We start from the raw sequence: 16015 nt of genomic DNA on the forward strand, positions 1-16015 counted from the left end.
AAACGGCCACTAGGAAGGGACAAAACTCTGCCGTAGACATCACTCAGATTTCAATATTGCATACTCTTTGACAATAGCTAGTGGTGTGTAATTATTATTTTATGGAAAAAGGTAAAGCTCCATGGTTTAAAATGCTTTTACTGTGGAATTTGAGAGTATGGCTGCACCGCTGCAATCTGAAAGACAATCTTTCAATCAGGAATAACACCAGTATGTAAAACACTGTTTAAATGGCGCCTGGAATATTGTTCTGATCGGGATCAAAGGGAAATGCAAATGCTTCAGTTAAATCCTCTTCCTCCTGTGTGTTAATTTGAACAATACAGTCACTATGGGGTACATTTTATTGTGTAAATCATGTCAGTCATGGTACCAGTGATAAAATGTTATTTTCCAAAGTAAGCCAAATTAATGATAATTTATTTAAAACATCTCTAAGGTGGAAGTCATGTTAGAAGAAAGGAATGGAGCACTGCTTCAGTGTAATACTGAGTGTGTGTGTGTGTGTGTGTGTGTGTGTGTGTGTGTGTGTGTGTGTGTGTGTGTGTGTGTGTGTGTGTGTGTGTATGTGCACAGCATGAGTCACCCTGCCTGCCTGTGATTGGATGGTAGTTTATGGGTGAGGGAGGAGAAAGAGAGCCTTTGGGGGCCGTCTGTCAATCTCTCCTCTGCTCCATTCACACATTCATCTGCATGCAGCGTCATGAGAGAGACAGGGGAAGTGAGCGAGATCTCATTCATAAAAAAAGAGAAAGTTCATTCATACACGCTGCACAATCCTGCTGCGCCTCAGAAAGAAAAGACAGAGGGGAGGAAAGTTGATGTGAAGGTGAAGCTGGGAGCCTGGCAACTGACTGAGAAAGTGTGTGGGTCAGTAGGATGGGGCTGTACTCTGCATGACTAGAGTGGAGCAGACTGGACTCTAGACTTAACAGGACATCCCAGAGTCCTACAGTGGTGAGTTGAATCTGCACAGCAGGATTCCCTTTAAATGATCTGACGACAGAGCGCACCCGACACAAAGATAGTTTTCAGACGCTCCTGAAACCTGATGTTATTTCTTCATCTCCTTTTACCAAAATCTTTAGTTAAAATTCCTTAATGGTGACCTGAATTTTCAAGTTTCCTTTTTTTTTTTTACATTTATTTCAGCGTTCTCCTTTGCTCTGTTTCCTGATTATGAGAGAGCAAACCTTATCCAGGTTGAAATCACAGACGGGACTCCTACCAGGCAGGTCGCTTAATCAGTACAATGAAAATCACAGTGCGGCTGATTTGATTCTGACACTTTCTTTTTCATCTTCTACAGGTATGCTGAAGCGTACTAAATACAGTCGACTGCGCAACGATTCTCCAACATCTCTGGAGGAGAACCCCCAGGGAATGTTGCCCCTGAAGCAGGACCTCTGCTTAGACTCTGAATTCAGTCAGCTGGGACTTGGGATTACTACACACCACGGACCATCCACCCTGAGGGATTTCATCCCCCGCATGGCCAACATCCGACTGCAAAGCCCTATTTCCCGGCAAGGCCTAAAAGGACAGACAGACACAGCCAGAGGCAGAAGCATCAGTGCCCCTACTGACAAACCCTTGTCCAGAACAGAGTGGGGTTCAGGAAGTAATGAGAGATTTTGCACTCACGCTTCCCTCAACGCTCCCCTATCCACGGGCCAAAATCTAATTCACCCTGCTTTGCTCTGCACAAAAAGACCTATCACCCTACAACGGATGGCAAGCCTTCCTTGGACCCCTGGATATCCTCCCTGCTCACATCACAGAGGTGGTCTGTGCTGTGTGAAGATTTCCTCTGCAAAAGGTGATCGTACAGTGGTGGGGACAGGAAGCAGAGCAGTTCACCATCACATCAAGGTACCTGACCCTGCACATGTGCATGATCAGATAGAGTAAACCAACATTTTACTTGCCCAAGTAATTCATATTCTTAATTTTGTTAATGTGTGTAAAATTCTTTGTGTGTAGAAATTACCAAAATGCTGTGCAAGCTCCTTTTCTCTGTACTATGCAAGTCGTCATGACCTAAAGATATGCCAGATTTCAGCAGTGTTAAATTACTGTTTACTTAGTGCCACGGCCAAAATAAATACACACACGTGAACATGGAAAATACACATATGCATACACTCTCTGCTCTATCCACACCGTCACACTCACAGTCACTCCCCTCCTCAGTTAGAGCCTCCTATGTAGGCAGTAGTGACTCATCCTAGCTCTCTGCTTCCCTCTAGTTCAGTCCTGCTATGTGTGTGAATGCATGTGTGTGAATATATCTAGTATCAGCATGCTGTCCTAGAACAGAACCCATCTTGTCCCGATGGCAGAGGTGTGTCCACACAGGCCTGTGAGCTGACCACTGGTGGAAATGAGAATGGACTGTCTGATTGACCTCTATAAACAAGCACACACATATGTTTCTTCTGCCCGCTCAACCCACCCATGTATACATATATTGATTTAAGTCTGGTTTTTATCAATGGACTTACTCATCCTGCCTCCAGCCTATGAGGTCTGCGATACTGAATTTCCTGCCCAGTAGAAGTGGGACTCGTCATAGTGTATTTGAGCACATGGCCTGAATATTGCCTGGTTGCTTCTCTGTCTTCCTCACATCTATATAGTCTGATAAATTCAGTTACAGTCAGACACATGTCAACATTTACCTCAACTCTGAGTTGTCTGGCATTCTAATAAGCTAAAGTAAGACTGTAAAGATTGTACTGGCTACTTGTCGCATGGTTAGAATCTGCTGACAGGTCGCACATTAAAATGTAGTCACAGCTTTTACTTTCTGCTCACTTGCTTTGCTTAAAACTGCCATCTTGCTTTTGCTTTTGTAAGCTTGAGACTTACTTATTTCTTGGGTATTCCAATCAGAATTTGCTACAAAGATTTTAAAGGTTAGTTTTGGGCAGTAATAACTCAAAGTAGCAAATCACTACCTCCGCCAAGGACTGTGTGCCTGTCATTCAGTTTTAATTTTTAAATGTTATTTATAATGTTATTTGTAAGGTAAAGACCCTACAATAATACAGAGAAAACTCCAACAACGAGCATGTACAGGAAGAAAAATTCCCTTTAAAATGGAAGAAACTACAAACTTCTTAAACTAAGAACAAATATAAATATACACAGAGTACAACATTCCCTTTAAAGTAAATACTGCACAGAGAGTGAGCTGCCTTAGCAGAGGTTTATGCTTTCAGAGGTCTTCTTGTTTTGTTTTGTTTTGTATGATTTTATCAGTCTTTGTTGTGGAAGGATTTTGACCCACTCTTCTTTGTAAGGTTGCTTCAGTTCATTGAGGTTTGTTGGCATTCGTTCATGCACAGCTCTCTTAAGTTTCCAATACAGCATTTTCTGTTGTGTTGCATTCTGGACTTTTGGTTGTTGCAGCACTTTTAGTCTTTTCTTTTTCAGCAATTCTGTTGTAGATTTGCTGCTGTCCTTGAGATCATTGTTCTGTTACTTCACCCAATTTTGTCCAAACTTTAGCTGTTGCACAGATGGCCTCATATTTGACTCCTAAATATGTTGCTATACAGAGGAGTTTATGGTTGACTCAGTGACTGCAAGGTGTTCCGGTACTTTGGCTGCAAAACAAACCCAAATCTTCACCCCTCCACAGCTGTGCTTGACAGTAGGTATGAGCTGTGTTTGCTGATATGCTGTGTTTGATTTTTGACAGTCGTTGTGCATCATGGCCACACATTTCTGCTTTGGACTTGTCTGGCCATTGTCCCTAATGTCTTGCGGTTTTTGCAGATGGAACTTTGCAAACCTAAGCCACGCTGCCATTTTATTTTTAGAGAGAAGAGGCTTTCTCTTGGCAATCACTCAGAACAAACTTGTTCAGTCCTTTTCTAATTGTACTGTCATGAACTTTAACGTTTCACATCCTAACTGAGATCTGTAGAACCTGAGATGTAGCTCTTAGGTTTGCTGGGACATCCACTCCCTGGAGTGACATAGTGTTAACATAGCTGAATACTCCAGACCAGCAAACTACCAAAATGTCTGGTTTTTTAGTGGTGGTCACACTTCCAGATGATCATTTAATTAAGCGCATTTGATTAGCACCACCTGCTTACCTTCTTAATGCCAGTGGAAGCAGTTAAGGTGGAGTTAGTTTTTCAGTGTCCTGTGAAATCTCTTTAAGCATCACTTAAAGAACCCTGGGGTACTTTCTTCTGAATAACTAAAATACCTTTATTTTAATAGCATGGTTATATATAACCAACAGACAAACAAAAACAACAACTCCAGTGTGTTTCAGAATACATTCCTTAAGAAGTTAAACCGATTTCAGGAAAACAATGACATAATTTGGATATGAACTTTAAATTTCTGCTCTGCGTATCTAATTTATTGATTGTTTTCAAACTAGCATTTCCATCCCGTCTCACGTGTTCTATTACACTTTTTTTTAAAAACAAAATTCCCATTCCCAGCCACAAAACTCTAAGAACGCACATGGATGGAACTTAAATGACTTAAACACAATGCATAAAACCACTTTCTCTCTCTATCAGCTTTCTGGAACCTTCTCGAAGGCCCAGTTATTTCCATTCCTCTTGACTCGTTACAGCTATGTGTAAATCTATGTTGTCTGCCGCAAATCAGCTCATGAACTTTTCACCTTTTCTGCAGAATCATTTTCTTCCATCATAAAAACTAAAAGTGAGGATGCAATAACAGAAAATTCATGAAAAGTGACCAGACTCCTGTAAGAGTGTTGTGTTTCTTTAATATATTTTAATTGTTGTTGAAAGTGCGCACCTCAGAGTCCTCAGGACTCTGTTGGATGTTCCTGAGACTTTTATTACTAGTATTATTATTATAATATATTTTTCCATTGTTTTTTTTTCTGTGTGTTTTTCTAGTACATGGGTAGTGTGGAAGTGACCCAGTCCATGAGAACCCTTGACTTTGATACAAGAATGCAAGTTACACGGTAGGAGGTCCTCTCTGCACCCCTTTCTAACAAACACAAACAAACACAAATACGAATATATACATCTAATGATATAATACATGAACGTATAATACATGCAACATAATCCTGACTGCAGGGGAATGCCATATATGGATTAGGTGCTGTTTCGCTTGCACACAGATGAGGAAAAAAAGTGAGCAAAATTGCTTTATCCTGAACTCATTTAACTTTTATTTTCCCAGCTAACCATGTGTAGCTTATTTCAAAAATGTTTCAAAGAGGGAAATCAAATTAAATGTATAATATTTCATAAACGGGGCTTTCTCCTCATCATTTGATATTGAAATCCTAGTGCAGGATGCCATAACACAGCCCTCTCTGTTTACAGAAGCGCTGTTGAATGATGGAGCAGAAAATCCAATTAGATGAATTTCCTCCTAATGATCCCTCAGTCTTATTAAAAGAGAGAGAGGGAGACAAACCTCAATCCAATTCTTACAATGTGTTTTCAAGAAGAAAAACGGTCTTCCTGGAAATCAGCATTGCTTCCTAGGTAGTGGGATGTTCCATTCGTGCGCGTGGGGGTGTTTTTTTGCTTTGCCCTCGCTGACCCAAGCGTCAGAGATACAATCTCAGCTCAGATTGACTTGATTTAAAAAAAGAAACATACCAGGAATATTTTGAAGTGTTACTGCTTTAACACTGCAGATGGAAGTTTGTGATCAGCTATTCTAGTTATGTTTTTTTTTTTGTTGTTCTTCTGTAATTTTTTCTTCACTACAGTGATTATTGCAAGTTATCCTTAAAAGAAGGATTTATAAGTTACAAGAAAACTGAATTTGTAAAAAGCTAAAAGCAAATTAACAAAAACAACATCTTGCAACTAGTTAGACTTCTTAAAAATAAAGACGAGGAGGATTTCGTAACACTGTAAAAGACCACGTGGGCAATGGCAAGCAGCACAACAATTTAATAATGTTTCTAAATGCAAAATTGCAAAGAATTGGAAGATTTCATCATATCATTAAAAGATTCCAAGAATCCAGAGAGACATTGGCGAAGGACAAGGCCAAAAACCAATATTGAAAGGGTGTGATCTTCAAGACCTCAGGCAGCACTGCATTAAAAATAGACAATACACAGATTTTATAGTGGAAATCCATGTGTGGGCAGCTGAAACTCACTGCTAGTGTAGACAGTTTGTGTCCTGGTCCACAAATGCAAATTGAAAATATGCCATACAATTAAAAACAAACTAAGAAACAAACAAAAGCAGTTAAAAAAAAAAAAGATCCATAAAGGCCGCTACTGTACCTTCTTTAAGCCAAAGCTCATTTAAGATGGAGCGCAGATCACCTGCCTCCATCTCACCCTCCATCCTCCTTTGTCATACCAATCTGCATGTCCTCCTTCACTACATCCCTGAAACTTCTCTGCAGTCTTCCTCTTTTCCTCCTGCCTGCAGCTCTATCTTCAATATCCAGTATATCCGCTATACCTGCCCTCTACTCTCAGTACACATCACAATGTTGTCTGGAAACAGTGTAGTCCACAGAGACTCCTGCCTGACCTCATCTGTCAACCTGTGCGTCATCACTGCAACCTCAGGTCTCAGAGCTGATCCCTGATGTAATCCCATCCCAACCTTGAACCCGTTTTTCCCTCCAGCTGCACACCTGACCACTGTCTCGCTGTCTAACCTGCTGCACATCCTTTCCAGCTCCATCTCTCTGCCTCTGCCAATTTATACAAGTTTTTGAATCTTGCATACAACTCAGTATAAGCCTTTTCCTTTGCCTTTTTTTACTTCTCTCTTTCCTCCCAGTGCTGCTGTCCACTTTCTTATTTCCCCGATATCCCACTTTTTCTTTGCTAATCTATTCCTTGGAATATTTTCCTGTACTTCCTCATTCCACCACCAGGTCTCCTCGTCCTCTATCCTCCATCCAGAGAATACACCAAAGACCTTTTTTGGACTTTCCCTAAGTACTACAGCTGTTCCATTTCCTGTCATCTGGTACCTCTTCTCAACCGACCAACTCTTTCAACATTCTTCTTTCTTTCTTTCTTTCTTTCTTTCTCATTTAATCCTTGGCTCTGTCTTCACAAACGCTTTTTCTTGATTTCCAAAGTAATCATTCAGACTACTAACCAATGCTGCCTGGCACATTCTCTCCTGCCACCACCCTGCAGTCTCCTATCTCTTTCAGGTTGCAGCTTTTGCATAAGATGTAGTCCACCTGTATTCATCTTCTTCCACTTATATACATTACCCTATGTTCCTGTCTTTTGTTGAAGTACATGTTTACCACAGAATATTAACCAAAAATTCAGAAAAAGTTATTAATTGACTTGCATGTAATTGAGTGAAATAAGTATTTAATCACCCAGCCAGAATTCTTGCTCCTACGATTAGCTGTGTGCACATGTAACACACAGATTACAATCAATTACGGATACTCCTGATCTCATCTTGTTACGGACAAGACCAAATACCTGTCAATGGACATCAGGGACAAGATTTTAGACCAGCACAAAGATGGAATGGGGTACAAGACCATCAGCAAGAAGCTCAGTGTGAAGGTGACAACTCTTGCTGCGATTATTCAGAAATGGAAGAAGTTTAAAATGACCGTCAGTTGCCTCTGGTCTGCAGCTCCATGCAAGATCTTACCTCACAGGGTGAGGATGATCCTGAGAAAGATGGCGAATCAGCTCAAAACTACACTGGAGGAGCTTGTTAATAATCCTAAGACACTTGGGACCGCAGTCAGCAAGAACACTGTTAGGAACACACTGCGATATGCAGTGGATTGAAGTCTTGCAGCACATGCTTAACAAGGCACATGAACAGGCTCGTATTAAGTGAACATTTAGATGATTCAGAGAAGGACTGGGAGAAAGTGCTGAGATTGGGGGAAGAGAAATGCTGAGCATGTGTGCAAACTTAGTGACCAACTACACGAAATGTCTTATCAGTGTGCATGCCAACAAGGGTTTCTCCACCAAGTACTAAGTCATGTTTGGCTTTTGAATCAAATACTCACAGCGACATGCAGATAAAAGGATACCTTTTGTGTAATATGTTGGGGTTTTTTTTTGGTTGTGTGTACTAAATGTACTCCAAAACTAAAGTAATAAAGTATTGCATTTGAGTAAGTATATTTGGTTACATTCTTCCAGCAGTGCATGTATATGTGCTTTCTGTAGTGTAGTTTTCTTCCTCTCACATGCACATCACATGTCCGCAGGGCACACCAGATCACATACAAAGGTATCTCTGTGTTACTGTGTGCATGTGCTTATGTGTCTATGTGTTTGTGTGCAGAGAGGCAATCAGCAGACTTTGTGCGAGGACATTGCTCAAAACAGCAGTGAAAACTAAAAGGGTAAGGCTTGTGTACACAGACAGGCACACACTCATACTCACACACTCTCTCTTTCTGCCACGTTCAGCTGGAATAACAGTGGTTTTTGTCATCATTAGCCTGTTTGCAAGGGACTGTCTTCTGTTCTGGGTCAGACAAACCTGCAGTTTTCTGGAAGAAGGATCATCCTCACTGTCTCCACCGACAGTATGACTCTAATCGCTGCCTCGTCCTTACAGGTGACAGTGTCAGCATGTTAAACCCCATCAAAACAGCCTCATGTCAGGTTTACTGGCAAACCTATCTGCTATTGTATCATTTCCTCTTTTCTCTTTCACAGAAGATTGCCCACCACCCCATGCAGACCATTTCATTTGCCTCCGGTGGAGATTCAGTATGTTCATATTCTCAAATCTTTCCCCTTGTACACGTTGATGATCAGATAGGGACACAAACAGGGTAGCAAGAGCACAATCACACACACAGTGAGTAATTTGATTTAGTCTGATTATTGCATTGGTGTACTACCATTTATGGAGGATTAAATCATTTCCTGCCTCAACTCTTGATCATTCTGCTCTTTTAATTAGTGGTACAAGGTCAGCATCTGAAAGCATGCTACAAATGAAACTTCAGACTTTGGCAAAAATGTCTAAACATTCCCTTGTGATTAATTTTAATGAATATGATTTATGCAAAGAACCTCTGATATTCAACAGTATATTATCCCCAGCATTCAGAGTGTGCTGGGGGTATACTGACCTTTATTTTGTTCAATTTAATTTGGATTCTTCATTCTTGGGAGTGTGTCACGTGAATGTTTTGCCTGTTTCAGAAGCGAAGCCTTCCAGAAAAGTTTGACAACCACCTCCTTAAGTGTTTAAAGCTTGTTGGTACTATATAAAAGAGCTGGCAAATATAAAGAAAAGATTTTATTTGATGGGTTATTTCTGCTAGAACTGTAGCAGTGATTAATCATGTGACTGCTTGTGAGTTTTCTCTTAAGGATTACTCTTTCAAGTCTGAGTCATTTAATAAATGTGTCTGTTTACGGTTTTACCCTTAATTTGGCTCATTGTAAAACTCTTGAATGTAATTCTTGTGCTAATTAATTGCTAAAGGCGACAAATCATGAAATCCTTTGCTGTGACTTATGCACTCATCAGAGCTAACTGCCTTCATCATCTTTACACCTTGCCAAGCGCTTATCAGACTAATTACTCAGGTCTATTCTTCTTAATTTGTTTCCCTCTGTGCGCACATATATCCACATGACAGGATTCAAGTTATTTGGCCTGAGTGAAAATTTCCTGTGCCCTAAAAATGTGTGTAATGAACATAAAAATCAATGCAGATCTGTCTGTAGGGCATGTGGTTATTAGCTGCTGTCTAGGTCAAACTGCATTTTGGTTGGCCTTTTAGTTCAAACACAGATTCACTACAAATCATGTGCAGAAATATACACTGACTAAAGATGAGAGAAAATAAGAAGGTAGTTACTCTCTGGGAAAGACAACACCAGCAAAGCTGTGGATGGGATTATAGCTCACCGTTTTTAATTAATTAGCCATACTAATCTTGTAGTGTGCTCTAAGCCTCTGCTCAGCTGGCTTGGGCACATGAAAGATAGCAAAGGGGAATTAAATTCAGTCTGACACATAAGCTTTATGGTGAACCATATTCAGCTTACTGTGCTCTTGTATTAGGCTGAACTCTTCAGACGAAGCGTACACGTGGATGAACATTAACTGAAAATAATGGGTGAAAATATAAATTGAAATTGAGCTTTCCACATGGAAAAAGTCTATCGAGTCATTTTTTGCATTTATAATTTATAATCATGCCTTTTATTGTGTTTTTCTCTCTCAATTTGTTTACAGGACATGGCAGATTACATTGCTTATGTAGCTAAAGACCTTGCCAATGACAGAGGTATGAGAGAGAGTTTGCTTTGAGCTGGCCTTACACTCAAATTTCAATTTACTGATTGTTATGAAAATAATGTTTGACTTTTGCTCTCTATGGCAGCCTGTCACATCCTGGAGTGTCCCGAGGGTCAAGCCAATGAGGTTATCAACAGCATCGGTCAGGCCTTTGAGACGCGCTTCCGCCACCTTCTCAGCCAGACACCATCGGTCCTGTCCACCAGTTCCAGGTTATAGCTCTTACATATATATATATATATATATATATATATATATATATATATGCATGTGTGTATATATACATAAATATTATAGTATATTATGGATTTGCTATTAAATATAGAAACAATATTATGCAGTATTTACTGTATGGGGCAGGGATAGTGGTGGTGGCCCCATGATCGGAAGGTCGGGAGTTCGAAATCCACTGAACAGCTACCCTGAGGTACCCCTGAGCAAGTTACCATCCCTACACACTGCTCCTCGGGCGCCCAATGGCTGCCCACTGCTTCACAGAGCGTATGGGTTAAATGCAGAGAGGAATTTCCCCACGGGGATCAATAAAGTATACATTATTATTATTATTATTATTATTATTATTATTATTATTATTATTATTATTATTATGTCAGTGACTCTGAGTGAATTCATATGTACATATAAGTATAGCTGAATATATGTGTATATGTATGATTGTATATAGTGCCATAAGTATTGGCCCCCGTCCTGATGTTTGCATATTTGTTACATTTAAATGCTTCAGATCAACAAATAAATTTTAATATGAGACAGAGAACCATAATCAATACAAAATGCAGTTTTTAAATGATACGTTTGGTTTATTAGGGCTAAAAACTATCTGAACCTACTGGGCCTTTGTGAAAAAGTAATTGCCCTCTAAATCTAATAACAGGTTGTGCCACCCTTGGCGACAAGAACTGCAATCAAGCACTCGTGATAACTAGAATAACTGAGGTGTGGAGGAATTTTGGCCCACTCTTCTTAGAAGAATTGTTTTAATTCAGACATACTGTTCATGTTAAACAAGCATGATTTATGCTTAAGTATCTCAATCAGATCATTTTGGCCTAATGAAAGTCCAGACTTTGAATAACCCATCAATATTTTTTTGAACCATTCGGCGTTGGACTTTATGGTCTGTTGAAAAAACCAAAGCGTCATTAAGCTTCAGGGCACAAATTGATGTCCAAACGTTCTCCTTCAGGTATTTCTGCTAGAGAGCAGAATTCATGGTTCCAGCAGTTTCAGCAAGTCCTCCTGAAGCAGCAACGCAGCCTCAGACCACTACACTACCACCGACATGTTTGGGGCACAAACCTTCCACAAAGTTCAGCTTTATCTCATCGGGCCACAGAATATTTTTCCAAAAGTCTTGGGGGTCATCAAGATGCTAATTGGCAAATGTGAGATGAGCCTGTGTGCCTTCCACTCCTGGGAAGGTTCACCACTATCTCTCACTATCTCACCTGGATATATGTAAATTAGTTTGTTTATCGGTTGTTTTTGAGATCTTTTAGCCTGTTTCACTTTGTCAGACAGGTTCTATTTAGGTGATTTGTTGATTCAGCAGGTCTGGCGGTAATCAGGCCTGGGCAAGTGAAACTGAACCCAGGTTTCAAAAAAATGTCATTAATTACGGTTAATTCATGGTTTAGCAAGGGAAGGCATATCAGGGTATCTTTATCTGATATTAAAATGTATCTGTCTTTTCTGTCCTTCCTTCCTTCTACCAATACCTCAACACTATGTGTATATTCAGACCGGCACTGAGAATCTGTCACAAATGGTGCCCAGAAGAGTTAATAATAAACCAAAAGGCAAACCGGGAAGGAGAATTCAGTGAACACCGTGACTATTACAATGTGAACCCAGGAGACCCAGGTGGAATAAAAGACTTTCAGGTCACAGAAGAGGAGAGCAAAGAAGATGCTAACATTCACAGGGTAAGACTTACCTGTAACACCAAAGCACTAATAATTTACAGTCACTTGAGTTTGTGTATATAAGGACAGGACCTTGAACACAATTTGTTCAGAAAGAAAAGTTCCCATTGTTGTTGTAAAAGCTTAAAACCACATCTCTTGGTGCTTTTCAGCATTTTTAAAGTGGTCGACTAGCATGAATACAGTTTAGTATTTGATAGTGTTATGTCATAGCTTGTCACATTACAATTTGAAACATATTATGTTGCAATGCATGAGACTGCATTATTTAAACTTATATTGTATAGGATGTACTGTAGACTATAATCACATCTATGGACTAAGTTCACAAACTTAGCATTGGCTAAAAGTTTTAGCATTTAGCCAACAGAGAAGCTGGATCTGATTACTTTGCAGTAATCGCTGTAAATGCTGAAATGCTTTTCCAGGAGACTTTGTAACTTATACAAGGTCATTTTTAAATGGCAGCCAAAACGTGGTTTTTTTGTGAAGAAATATAGAAACGATGTTGTTATAATTAAATATGATAGCAGGCACACAGTGCACTAGCACATTTTATGGTCTTGTTATTGAGCACAAAGGTTGATCCCAGAGGAGAAACACTTGAGCTACTTCTCACCAAACATCACCTCACAAGTTTTCTTCACTTCCCAGAATTACCAGATGATAATTTCCTGTCATGACTGCTCATCTCTAAAATGTTACCAGCGCAGTTGCCCCTAAACACACACACACGTTCAAACGTGCACAGCCAACAATATGTGTCTGGTGTGTATGACTCATGGTGTGCCATTGCAGGTCTGTTTCCCTCGGCCTGTTTCCCTTTATGAGAACTGCTCCATCACAGATGAGACTCCAGCTCCACCTGCAGGTGAAAATCAACTGCGTTATCCGAGTCCAGTTTCGAGTTTGTCCATATAATGCATCTGTCCCTCAAGTACAATTATGACTTCTATGCCTCTATGATTCAGAGGAAACTGTACTTTACTTTAACTTGGTTATTAAAAATCAAATAAAGTGAGCAGTGCTTCAATTGGGGTTTAAAGCTGTTGCTTTTCAACTGTTGTTTTCTTCCTCTATCTAATCTCCATCAGATTTAGAGCAGTCTGAGATCAATACTGAACAACGCTCTCTGCTCACTGAGACGCGGGTCCAGAAGCTGATCCAGGAAGAAGGATGGTTCCACGGCAGGTTGGTAATCAATATCTGTTTGACTATGAGTGATGCGTCAAAATGCTGCTAATTCCAAGGTCATTCTCTCCCGTGGAATTTTGTTTGTTTCATCACAGGTTGGGAAGAGAGCAGGCGGAGTCGCTTCTCACCTGTAGCGGAGATTTCCTGGTCAGAGAGAGCAGCTCTGCCGCTGGTCAGTATGTACTCAGCGGTATGGAGGGAGCTACTGTGCGACACCTACTGCTGGTTGATCCACATGGACAGGTACAGCTCTGCTGGTGGATTTCAAATATCGTTTAAAGAAGAGAAAGAAAGCAACTTTTAAGCATATTTTCCATTTATTGACCAGGTGCGGACCCGTGATCAGGTGTTTCTGAGCGTTGGCCACCTGGTGCGATTCCACATGGAGAATCAGATGCCCATTGTTGCTGGAAGCAGCGAGCTGTGCCTGAAACAGCCGATCCTGCAAACACACAAACATTCACAGACTGCCAGATGCATGGTCTTGAATTAGCAGTGGTTTTTGAGATGAAACACAGAGAGGCCTAGCAACAACAAAAAGAAGAAGAAGAACTTTTAAACCTTTAAACACTTTCAGCTGCCTCAAGAGAAGAGCACCCCTGGACATAATTTCCAGTGAGCTGTGATCATTTTTCCAAACTGTTGGGACAATTTTGCATTATTTGCCCATTATATTATTTACTGTGTGTTTTGTTTTTTGTTTGAGTAAACTCTCAAGTCACTGCTTGTGCCTGTATTGAGAACAGCCTTTGGCCTGCAGAACATCCTGTCTCGCTCCCAGGCAGTTTGCTATTATTTACTCAGTGTCTCAACACAGTCTCTGGTGTTGGCAGGAAATAACCAGAATGTTGGCAGGCTTTCCAAATCCTTTTCTATATACTATATTTGTCTCGTGCTCATTAGTTTTGATTTTCTTTTGTTTTCGTTCCCACTTTCCATGCTTAACTTGAGAAAAATAACTTTTCATCCCACTTGTTTGTTGCATACTGAATATGAAACTGCAGTGGTCTTTGTATCTAGAAGCCCCATTTAGGTCCACATTACATGTGGTTAAACACATCTTTGGGTCTTTTACACAAGTGATTAAATCGGATTTTGTTGGTGATTTATTTGACGTTAAACCTCTAACCAGAATAACAGAACTTTGTTTTGAAATCGTGTTGCAGTCCATCCAAGAGTTCCAGTCAATTCACGCCACAACAAAAAGATATCAAACTAATGGAATTAGCTTCGAGTGACTAGGGATTGTACCACAAAATAAACAGTTCCTCACAACATTGCCCACATTATTGTTCAATTTAGAAAAGCTAAAAGCATTCAGATGTCATTGTATTCACGATAACATTTAACTGAATAACTTGGTTGTATTGAAATTTTCTTTTTTTTCCCCATTTACTACAAAAACCTTAGATACCCTGCATAATTATGAGTTGTTATACACATACAGTCACCAACCCCTTCGTCATGCATGTAGACATTCCCAGGATGACGATGACGTTTAAATTGAGGATCAGAATGGGAAAGAAAGATGATTTAAGTAACTTTGAATGTGGTGTGGTTATTTTTGTCAGATGGGCTGATCTTATTATTTCAGAATAATACGACCAGCTGACTCACCGAGATTCTAGTGGATTGGGAGATTCACATTGTGGATATGCAGCTGACAAATCGTCACATCCACATGTACATATAGTGATTTTGAATCATATTGGCATGCCATCCTATCAGGTCAATATGGATCAAACTCCCTGAGGAATCTTTCCAGCACCTTGTTGAATCGGTTCCATGAAGAATTAAAGCAGTTCTGAAGGTAAAAGAAGAAGAAGAAAAGTTGATGTTATGGATGATTCATCTTCTGTACTTCATGGGCTGAGCTCACATGGTGAAGCTTGAAAGCAAGAGCCAATAAAATGTATTATTATTATTTCGTAAACTCCATGTTTAGGATCAGCATGGTAATTGCAACTTTGTGCAACAATTTTAAAGATTCTGGCTGTTTTATTGAACATGATTAGGTTTGGCCTTGGGAGTTTTACTCTGTTTCATTAGTTTACTAAATTTAAACACTACCAGCTTTTTGATTGTGATAGATAAAAAAGAAACATGGAGAAAAAAAATTCCCTTGCATTTCAAATAAGTGGCCTCAAATGATTTGGACTAAAGTGGACAGAATTGAGCCCAACTTTAAAGAAAACCCCAGAACATCAGATCCTAGTCAAAAGGTGTGAATATCAAACCATTAATCGCATTATCAAAAACACTGTAGCGTATTTATTTAACACATTATTACATATTCAGAGAAGAGCTTTGAAGGCCTTTCTAGAAGCCTGGAGAACTATTCCTGAAGACTGGTTAAAGAAACGACAAAACGGCTGTCTAAGTTTTTACCTTATGTACTATATTTCCATGTATAGTTGCAGATCTTTCAATAAATCCATTAACTTACTTTCCACTTGGAAAATATAAAGAAATCAACATTTTTACACAATGTGTGTTTCTTAAAAGTCATTATGATTTTTCATTTTATTTAAAATTTTGCATATAATATCTAATTATTTCTTCTTTACTGAAAGAAAACAAAAGGATGTTTCACTGCATCCATGTTTCACT

General features: G+C 39.7%; 1 protein-coding gene across 1 annotated transcript; it reads left to right on the forward strand.

Moving 5' to 3' along the window:
• Nucleotides 1–701: 701 nt before the first annotated feature.
• Nucleotides 702–15761, forward strand: LOC308398963 (SHC-transforming protein 1-like). Its single transcript, XM_080885865.1, has 14 exons — nt 702–957; nt 1153–1231; nt 1310–1872; nt 4902–4972; nt 8283–8343; nt 8442–8561; nt 8663–8716; nt 10203–10254; nt 10351–10477; nt 12028–12211; nt 13010–13082; nt 13306–13402; nt 13501–13648; nt 13734–15761. Exons 2-14 carry the CDS (start codon nt 1180–1182, stop codon nt 13896–13898), a joined length of 1767 nt encoding a protein of 588 aa, XP_080741991.1. The 5' UTR covers nt 702–957; nt 1153–1179; the 3' UTR covers nt 13899–15761.
• The last annotated feature ends 254 nt before the right edge of the window (nt 15762–16015 follow it).

The sequence above is a fragment of the Rhamphochromis sp. 'chilingali' genome, assembly GCF_963969265.1.
Source record: "Rhamphochromis sp. 'chilingali' genome assembly, chromosome: 6".
NCBI classification, from domain to species: Eukaryota; Metazoa; Chordata; class Actinopteri; order Cichliformes; family Cichlidae; genus Rhamphochromis; species Rhamphochromis sp. 'chilingali'.